The 11,079-nt window shown below is 38.6% G+C and overlaps 1 protein-coding gene across 1 annotated transcript; it reads right to left on the reverse strand.

The window, feature by feature from the left end:
• Nucleotides 1-4,988: 4,988 nt before the first annotated feature.
• On the reverse strand, nt 4,989-10,609 carry IRX5 (iroquois homeobox 5). The gene is made up of 3 exons (XM_040409099.1): nt 10,117-10,609; nt 6,297-6,699; nt 4,989-6,160 (listed from the first exon to the last, which is right to left on the reverse strand). Exons 1-3 carry the CDS (start codon nt 10,363-10,365, stop codon nt 5,349-5,351), a joined length of 1,464 nt encoding a protein of 487 aa, XP_040265033.1. The 5' UTR covers nt 10,366-10,609; the 3' UTR covers nt 4,989-5,348.
• Nucleotides 10,610-11,079: the final 470 nt, after the last annotated feature.

The raw sequence follows: 11,079 nt of genomic DNA on the forward strand, positions 1-11,079 counted from the left end.
CTAGTGGCGAACGTCATGTGGACACCATTTCTAGTCATATCCTACCTCTTGCTTCGAACTAGTCCACAGTGACGTCTGCGTTTTTTTATTAAACTAAAAATAAGAATATGAATTATTATTATTAATATTATAAAATGAATATTATATAGTGGGTCGTGTTGACGATTGTGTATGATTTTAATAGAGATGTAAAGAAGTCATACAGGTGAAACTCAAAAAATTTGAATATCGTGCAAAAGTCCATTTATTTCTGTAATGCAACTAAAAGGAATTGCATTAATGCAGCTTAAAATTTGAATTTAGTGAAAAGGTTCAATATTCTAGGCTCAAAGTGTCACACTATAGTCAGCTAATTACTGCATACCCCCTGAGCAAAGGGGACCTGAGATTGTGACTTTGGGGTTTCATAAGCTATAAGCCATAATTATCCAAATTATAACAAATAAAGGCTTGAAATATCTCGCTTTGCATGTAATGAGTCTCATATGTTAGTTTCATCTTTTAAGTTGCATTACTGAAATAAATGAACTTTGCACGATCTTCAAATTTTTTGAGTTTCACCTGTAAATGGGTGAAGTTTAGAAGAGGTTATCTAAAAACATAGTTAAGGCCTCTTTCACACTACCGTTTTTTTTTTCGTTTGGCGGGCCGTTTTTTGCGGTCCATATACGGAACCATTCATTTCAATGGGTCCGCAAAAAAACGGAATGTACTCCGTATGCATTCCGTTTCCGTGTTTCCATATCTCCGTTCCGTGCAAAGATAGAACATGTCCTATATTTGGCCGCAAATCACGTTCCGTGGCTCCATTAAAGTCAATGGGTCCGCAAAAAAAAAAGAAATGCATACGGATATGCATCCGTATTTCTTTTGTGTCCTTTCCTTTTTTTTTGCTGAACCATCTATTGAAAATGTTATGCCCAGCCCAATTTGTTCTATGTAATTACTGTCTACTGTATATGCCATACGGAAAAATGGAACCGAAACAGAAACACAGCGGAAACTAAAAAATGGAACAACGGATCCGTGAAAAACGGACCGCAAAACACTGAAATAGCCATACGGTAGTGTGAAAGAGGCCTAAGGGCTATGCATGGCTATGTGAGAAGCCACTTACAAGGGTCAATGGTCAGTGGTCTACAGTCCTCTTCTGGTGGAACTACAACTCCCAGAATTCCTAAGAAGCTGAAGAGCCACGTGTAGCAGCCGCTGACCCAGTACAAAGTGCATGTAATCCTGTGACATAGACTCCACAGCACACTGTATGCAAAGGGGAACACAGGACATAAGTCTGACAAGTCCATGGATCATCAGATCTCCGTTCATCAAACTCCAGTGCTACTTTCTAATAAATGTTAGTATCACCTGTATGTCAGTCCTAACGATGGATTCAATGGTTACCGTTCAGGTGATGTCATTGGTTACTGCGTCACATTCGCCATCTGCAGTGTACTTATAAAAATGGCGCAAGTCAATTCAGAAATTGTTGCAGTGTAAAGTGAAGACACATCGGATGGTGGAAATAACCAGTGGTGATGGCTGGTCACAAAGACTGAACTGGTTCTAAAACATGATGCAGTAAATGAATGAATATGTCACACTTCTCAAATATACTGTATGTTAGACTTCTACTTCTAGTTAGATTAATATAGATTTAGAATATGTTGATAGATAGATAGATAGATAGATAGATAGATAGATAGATAGATAGATAGATAGATAGATAGATAATAGGTAGATAGATAGATAGATAGATAGATAGATAGATAGATAGATAATAGGTAGATGAAAGAAAGAAAGAAAGAAAGAAAGAAAGAAAGAAAGAAAGAAAGAAAGAAAGAAAGAAAGAAAGAAAGAAAGAAAGAAAGAAAGAAAGAAAGAAAGAAATAAGGGATGATAGATAGATATGAGGTGGTTTCTAGATAGATAGATAGATAGATAGATAGATAGATAGATAGATAGATATGAGATAGATAGATAGATAGATAGATAGATAGATAGATAATAGATAGATAGATATGATAGATAGATAGATAGATAGATAGATAATAGATAGATAGATAGATAGATAGATAGATAGATAGATAGATAGATAGATAGATAGATATGATAGATAGATAGATAGATAGATAGATAGATAGATAGATAGATAGATATGAGATAGATAGATAGATAGATAATAGATAGATAGATAGATAGATAGATATGAGATAGATAGATAGATAGATAATAGATAGATAGATAGATAGATAGATAGATAGATATATAGATAGATAGATAATAGATAGATAGATAGATAGATAGATAGATAGATAGATAGATAGATAGATAGATAGATAGATAGATATATATGAGATAGATAGATAGATAGATAGATAGATAGATAATAGATAGATAGATAGATAGATAGATAGATAGATAGATAGATAGATAGATATGATAGATAGATAGATAGATAGATAATAGATAGATAGATAGATAGATAGATAGATAGATAGATAATGGATAGAATAGATAACAGATGGATAGATAGATGTTCATACAAAGGTATCTAATTAGAGAAATATACAAATTAAAAAAATACTAATACTTTAAAATCATTAAAAAAAAAAAAACATGTAAAAGAAAGAGAAGCACAGGAGGCTGCAGACTGCACTACTACAGGTCAGACTGTATAATATAGGGACAGAACATTCTCCGGGTGTGTTCCGTGCTCGGCCCGTGCTCGGCCCTGAAGGAGTTAAGCGCAGGGTCTCCATCAGAAGGCGCAGCACCGGGGCCGCTCCCGGAGAAGAGACTGCTGCTCCTCACTGTCCTGTCTGCGACCGTTCACATCAGCGGCGGCGCTGCAGTCTCTTGACCAAAATGTCAGGGGGGAGAGGTCAATGGAGTGATTTCTATAGGCGCGGAATAGCAGGGACTTCATTCACTCCGCACGGCTTCTCCCGGCTGCGACAATTCCTCCCGGATCCCCCCAAAGACCATTTCATTACAGGGAAAATCCCCCCTACTTTACATGTATGCGCTGGTCCTAATAATCCAGCAAACCAATCTAATCACTCACTTTATTGCCTCCCATCAATACGCCTTATTTATTATCCGCGCGGATTATTAGCGCCAGAGTCCCATTAAAGGCGCGTAAAATTCGTTCACGGCACAAAAGCTCCTTCTTCTGCGCCACTTTCCCAACTATTTAACCAATCTAAAAGTTTCCTATAAAAACTATTGTCATTAGAAAAAGTTTAAAATAAATTCATGTGCGACTTTTTTTTTTAACAAATCAATGGGAACAGTAATAAATAAATGCGACCCATAGGTTTCCTCTGTATATAGCTTGGTTTTATGCCTTTTTTAGTTTACCAAATGAATGGGGGAAAAAAAACTGCAACCAAAGTTTTCTGGGGAAGTAGTGGACGGGAAAAAAATCCTTCTGCAATTTATAAATATTTTCTTTCTAGCCTGAATTTAATCATTCATACAACTGAAGGCAAATTGGTTCTGGTCTGTTGGTAGCTGCTGTACAGTAGTAGTAATAGAGGAACGGCAGGTTCTGTCCTTGACTATAATTATCGGCTCTTCTGGAAGTTGTAACCAATCTGCGACCTAATAATGCAAAGATCTGTGCGGAAGATGAAATCTAACATTGGGGGGGATTATATATATATAAAATAAAAAATGTATAAAGTTTAAAAAAATCTAAAGCATGTATATATGTATATGCAGAATATATATATATATATATATATATAAACATTACATATAATATATATATATATATATATATATATATATATATATATATATATATATATATATATATATATATAAAAATCATCTATTTAGTTCTCTACAGTAATATTTAGTTTTTGTTTTTTTTAATTCACAGCACCTATTAATTACCCGGATAATGATGCAAAAACATCCAGCTTCCCCAAATCCAGCACCTTAGTTGAGCCCCACTCCCTGCACTGATCGGAATCCCTTTCTAATACTCGATTGCTTTCTTTTCCTAATTTTTTAATTTGCATTTGATTTTGATTTTGATTTCCCTATAAAAAAGACCCTCACTTTCCCACCAATTCAAATAGATGAAATCCAGCGCAACAGCGACACCTACCCGTGAGAGAAGGTAGTGGCCGACCTTTAATTACCGTAACAGCGGCTATCGCTAGGTCTGCTACAATGAGAAAATAGGAAATTCTCTCTATTTCAGAATGTTCTAGTCGTTTGTAAATATTTCATGATGAATTCGATGACTACAATAAATTATGATATATCTACACATAAATATATATATAGAGAGAGAGAGAGAGAGAGAGAGAGAGAGAGAGAGAGATGCACACACACAAAACTCAATATTGTATTATTTGTGCCAGAATAAAGCATAAATAGTACTGATTATATATAATACATATATAAGCTATATCTGTCTATATATACATACTGTACACACACACACACATATATATATATAATAAAATATAATAAAAGAAAACTATATATATATATACACCATACATACATATAATGCCCAGCAGGCTCTCGCATTAATGAGAAGATTCCTGCATAAAATCGAATTCATTAGTAAAGGTCAGTGTTTGATTGCTTAGCACAGATCAGGGCACTGGTTGAAATTAATTAGGTTAACCCATTCGCAGCCAATGACAATCAGATGATCACTGCTTGCTTTCCCCAGTCCGTCCCTTCTATAAGTTAAGAGCAGATACAGACTTGACTTGATATGAAATATCGAAAAAAAAAATATATTAAAACCATAACATTGCTCGTTTTTATTGATTCCCTGTCACTTGTCACCCTCTACTTACAGATGAGGCATTAACCCTTTTGAGGACCTATTCCTTTCCCTGCAGTCCTGTGCAAAGGACAAACCATTGAGATATTGCAATGACTACATCTCCATTCTATGGAAACCCAGAAGAAATAACAAGAGTCGTTTAAAAAAATTAAATTAAATTTGTATTATTCACTATGAAACAGTTCAGGGTAAAACATTGCGTTTTATATATTTATATTACAAAAAAAAAAAAGAAAGAAAGAAAAAACCAGCATCCATGACTGTACAACCGATCGGATTCCATAATTTACTGGAAAGATAGGGATGATCCATTTAAATACAAAAAAATTGCTACATTAAATATACAGGTTCAGACTGATACAAATAATGGGGGTTGTTCTCCTTGCAGGGGGGTTGGGGGATGGAAGTTGATCCTGCACTGGCCTGACAGATTTTGTATTCTTTGAATTATTAATATTCTGGATGGGATCTGGTGAAATGACAAGGCATTAATAAATAAGAGGAAGTCCCAGGGCTTGCAGAGAAGCCACAATTAAAGGCTAGACATACCTTTCTTCATTTCATAAGTGGAGTCTTTGCAAAGGTCTACTTGAGACTGGTTTCTAAGTTTGCACTCTTTGGCCAGAGCTTCAGCTCTGTTTAGGACAGTCTGGGTTAATCCATTGAAGTGTGGGTTGCTGTTGGCTGATGGGGTGCTGCTGGGTCCATGGTGGATGTGCCCAAAGGAGCCATAGTTCGTGTAGCCAGGGTAAAATGGGGTGCTGTAGTAAAGGGGTCTGGATAAAACTGCATTGTTAGGGAAATGACAAGCAGCTGAGGGGGATCTGGATGGTGAAGAAGTTGGAGCAGCCATGGGCTGGGCTGTGGTTGACCCTGGGCCTACTTCACTGCTTTCTTTAGTCTTGTCTGAGGAGGTGGCTATTTCCGCCAAGGACCACAGTTTTGGCTTTGAGGTGGAAGCTGGTGGCGAGTGAATGACTGAGGTGACATTGCTGGTGGCTGGGCCATGGTGGACTGTGGTATTCCTATGCACCAGGTCTATTGGGTGCTGTTGGTGGTGGTGGTGGTGAAGATGATGATGTTGGGTTGTCTGTTGCTGGTGCTGAGGATGATGGTGGTGGTGGTGAAGATGATGAAGATGATTGGGTACAGTCTGCTCTTCTTGCGTCTGTTGGGCCTGGCCTGCTTGACAAATTGTTGGAGGTGAGCTTGGAGTAGAAATTTTAGAAATCAAATCATGACCGTCTTCCCCCTCAGAGTCACTCCTGACTGAGACCAGCTCTTTAACCTGTAGGTTCTCATGTTCTGGAAGATCTGGCTCGTCCTCCAGTGGACTCCTCTTCACTGCACAAAAAGAGAGACAGAAATTTTTTAAGATGAACATTCAAAACAGAAAATGCACACCCCACACATAATATTAGCTAAATACAGACACATTGGTGAGGACTGAAGACATCAAGAGAAACCCTAGGCAACCAACCTGGCTCTACATCTGTGTCCCCCTTTTCCTCTACTTTCTGAGTCTCATCTTCATCATTTTTCTCCAGATCGATGTTCTCCTCTTCTTCCTCATCCTCACTCCTATTCCTGGGAGTCCAGGTCATCTTATTCTCCTTTTTAAGCCTCCTCCTTGCATTGGCAAACCAGGTGGACACTTGGGTGAGGGTCATCTTAGTGATAATGGCCAGCATAATCTTCTCCCCCTTGGTGGGGTAAGGGTTCTTCCTGTGCTCATTGAGCCAGGCCTTTAAAGTGGCGGTAGCATCCCTGGTAGCATTTTTCCTGTAAGCTGGATCGCCATAAGGATAAGATCCCAGAGGAGCACCATATGGATGATAACCTAAAGAACCTGCCATGCTTGTACTGTGGTCATAGGGAGAACCCTAGAAAAAGAAACCAATATCTATGGTTGACTAGGGTTTAGGGTATGAACACAAATCAGAGATATTTACTGCATAAAAAAGTAGAAAAAAGGTCTTCAAGGAGTTATGTAACATTCTAGACAATTCCATGCACTTATTATTAGGCGCCTATCACCTTTCACACATGCGATTGCAGACTTATTGACCACCACTTATCAGCACATGATCATTCAGGTTACCTTCATGTCAGATCTTCCCTGTAGATAATATTATTTCATTTTGGTTGAACATTTCTGTAATAAGCAATAGATACTGAACAGGACAGAGAACTGAGTCTCAGTATAACAGGATGACTCCACTGCACCCTTTAATTTGTCAGCATAACCACACCTAGGAATGGGCCTGGGACAGGGAACCACAGGACTACTCGTTAAGATATTCACTAACATCTAATGCTTGTCAGTCTCCACTGCATCCATGTCTTGTACATGAGAGTAAATACATAAAACACACACTATATACTATATACTGGAGAGTAGGACACACTATATACTGGAGACTACTACACACTATATACTGGAGACCACTACATATATATACTGGAGAGTACTTCATACTACACACTATATACTGGAGACCACTACATACTATATACTGGAGAGTACTTCATACTACACACTATATACTGGAGACCACTACATACTACAAACTGGAGAGTACCTCATACTACACACTATATACTGGAGAGTACAACACACTATATACTGGAGAGTACTATACACTATACTGGAGACTGCTACAAACTGGTTTCTACTGGATTACACTGCACACTATATACTGGAGACTGCTAAACACTGGTTTATCCTGGAGACTTCTACACGCTGGTATATACTGGACTACTTTATACTGGTATATACTGTAGACTACTACACACTGGTATATACTGGAGACTACTTTATACTGGTATATACTGTAGACTACTACACACTGGTATTTACTGGAGAAAACTAGACACTGGTATATCCTGAAGACTATTACACACTGGTATATACTGAAAACTATTACACACTGGTATATACTGGAGACTACTGCACACTGATATATACTGGAAACTACTACACACTGGTATATACTGGAAACTACTACACACTGGTATATAGTGGAGAATACTTGACACTGGTATATAGTGGAGAATACTACACACTGGTATATACTGGAGAATACTACACACTGGTATATACTGGAGAATACTACACCCTGGTATATACTGGAGAATACTTGACACTGGTATATACTGGAGAATACTACACACTGGTATATACGGGAGAATACTACACACTGGCATATACTGGACACTACTAGACACTGGTATATACTGGAGAATACTACACACTGGTATATACTGGAGAATATTACACACTGGTATATACTGGAGAATATTACACACTGGTATATACTGGAGAATATTACACACTGGTATATACTGGACAATACTACACCCTGGTATATACTGGAGAATATTACACACTGGTATATACTGGAGAATACTACACCCTGGTATATACTGGAGAATATTACACACTGGTATATACTGGAGAATATTACACACTGGTATATACTGGAGAATATTACACACTGGTATATACTGGAGAATATTACAGACTGGTATATACTGGAGAATATTACACACTGGTATATACTGGACAATACTACACCCTGGTATATACTGGAGAATATTACACACTGGTATATACTGGAGAATATTACACACTGGTATATACTGGAGAATATTACACACTGGTATATACTGAAGAATACTACACCCTGGTATATACTGGAGAATATTACACACTGGTATATACTGGAGAATATTACACACTGGTATATACTGGAGAATATTACACACTGGTATATACTGAAGAATACTACACCCTGGTATATACTGGAGAATATTACACCCTGGTATATACTGGAGAATATTACACACTGGTATATACTGGAGAATACTACACACTGGTAAATACTGGATAATACTACACCCTGGTATATACTGGAGAATATTACACACTGGTATATACTGGAGAATATTACACACTGGTATATACTGGAGAATATTACACACTGGTATATACTGGAGAATATTACACCCTGGTATATACTGGAGAATATTACACACTGGTATATACTGGAGAATACTACACCCTGGTATATACTGGAGAATATTACACACTGGTATATACTGGAGAATATTACACACTGGTATATACTTGAGAATATTACACACTGGTATATACTGGAGAATATTACACACTGGTATATACTGGAGAATATTACACACTGGTATATACTGGAGAATATTACACACTGGTATATACTGGACAATACTACACCCTGGTATATACTGGAGAATATTACATACTGGTATATACTGGAGAATATTACACACTGGTATATACTGAAGAATACTACACCCTGGTATATACTGGAGAATATTACACCCTGGTATATACTGGAGAATATTACACCCTGGTATATACTGGAGAATACTACACCCTGGTATATACTGGATAATACTACACCCTGGTATATACTGGATAATACTACACCCTGGTATATACTGGATAATACTACACCCTGGTATATACTGGATAATACTACACCCTGGTATATACTGGATAATACTACACCCTGGTATATACTGGATAGGCGCGTGTAACATACGCGCATGAAATTCTCACATTTCCCAACATGAATCCCGACCCCGGCCTCAGTTTAGTTGCAGCTTCGGGAATGACCCGCTTCATTACAGCCCGCAGTTAATTGTATTGGATTCATTGATTATCGATCAGGGAAAGAACCTGCAGAATTGTTCTAGAATAACATTTACTCTCCTCCTACAGGTTCAAGGACTGGAACAGCCTGTAACTGGGAACATCATGGGGGAGGTTATACCTCAAAGCCAGGGATCTACAGCACTTAACTGGTTAAATGTAAACGGTGAATATCTCTATCTATCCATCTATCTGTTTCTAATTATTTGTCATCTAATTATCTATCTATTATCTATTATCTATCTAATTATCTATCTATCTAATTATCTATCTAATTATCTATCTATTATCTATTATCTATCTAATTATCTATCTATCTAATTATCTATCTATTATTTATTTATTATCTATATATCTAGAAAGAGAACAAACACCATATATTTTATAATTTACGGATTTCTACACAGAAACTTGACATGGACTTTAACAGATCATGTTCAGAGAATATTCTGCGCCTCTTGCTTACAATTCTCTACACCCGAGGACCGGCTACCATCGGGTTTGCTGCAGACCAGACCTGCACTTGGCAATCAGTGTAGGTGTGGACGATGGGGGTAGTTGTCCCTGCTCGCTGTGGACCCCCTCACCCTGTACGAGCGGCTCTTACCACGTAAGAAGTGAAGGCAGCAGCGGGGTCTCCACTGTACTGGAGGGGAGAGTTGAAGCCAGCAGAAGTAGCTGTGAAGGCTGTAGATCCAGCATAAGGTGAGAAGGCTGACCCAGAAGAAGACCTTCCCAACTCATCTGTCCTGGGTCCAGAGATGACACTGGTGCTGTATGCAGGGCAGGAGTACAGAGCCAATGAAGCAGATGGTTGATACAAGTAGCCCTGAGGATAGGACATGGCCAGACACATGCATACACTCTTATCTTGGGAGACACTCTCTGCAAGAAAAAAGGGGTCTACTAGAGTCTCTTCAAGGTAGACAAGCCCACCAGTTGCAGACCCGGAGATAAATGGGGCTTGTGGCTGCCTCTTGCTGCTGGTATCTCTCTGTCTCTCTCTTCTTCTTGCTGCCTTTCTCCCTGGTAGGATTTTTTTTGTGCTCTCCCTCTGTACAAGGAGGGAGGGGAGAGGTTGGGTGGGAGTGTGGGTTGGTGTAGACTTTAGCTTTGGAAGCAGGGAAAAAAAAAGGTCCTGCCAAGATGCTAAGTTGGAAATTGAGGAATCTGACGCCTAAAGCTCCTCCTTGTGGGTGCAGTCAGTGGAGAGGGATGGAGGGATGGGGCTGTCCAATTATCAGCAGGCTTTCTCCCTTTCTCTTTTTGACTCTCTTTCTTCTGAAGTAAAGTCTGCCCCTTGATGGCCGTGATACACAATGCAGGAGAGCAGCTAGGACTTCCTCTGGTCACCTCCTGACCTGTAGGGCTAAAGTGAGGAGGGGAGGCTGCAAACTCCTGGATCATTCTGTGGAGCAGGAGAAGAAATGTAGCCTCATGTGGAGGGCTGTGTGCCTGTGTCTGCTGCCAGCTCCATCCACACATCTATCCACCAGTCAAGTAGCATGGGGAACACTTACAGGAGAAGCTATGCTAGTAATAATAATAACAATAATAATAATAATAACAA

The sequence above is a fragment of the Bufo bufo genome, chromosome 10 (genome assembly GCF_905171765.1).
Source record: "Bufo bufo chromosome 10, aBufBuf1.1, whole genome shotgun sequence".
NCBI classification, from domain to species: domain Eukaryota; kingdom Metazoa; phylum Chordata; class Amphibia; order Anura; family Bufonidae; genus Bufo; species Bufo bufo.

What these genes read in the sequence shown, in the direction of transcription:
- IRX5 (XM_040409099.1), bottom strand. Translation starts at nt 10,365, where the DNA reads ATGTGTCTGGCCATGTCCTATCCTCAGGGCTACTTGTATCAACCATCT. An exon ending in CTGCCTTCACTTCTTACGTG is followed by an intron (nt 6,700 to 10,116) that starts GTAAGAGCCGCT and finishes TTCTTTTTCTAG; the next exon opens with GGTTCTCCCTATGACCACAG. An exon ending in GGACACAGATGTAGAGCCAG is followed by an intron (nt 6,161 to 6,296) that starts GTTGGTTGCCTA and finishes CTTTTTGTGCAG; the next exon opens with TGAAGAGGAGTCCACTGGAG.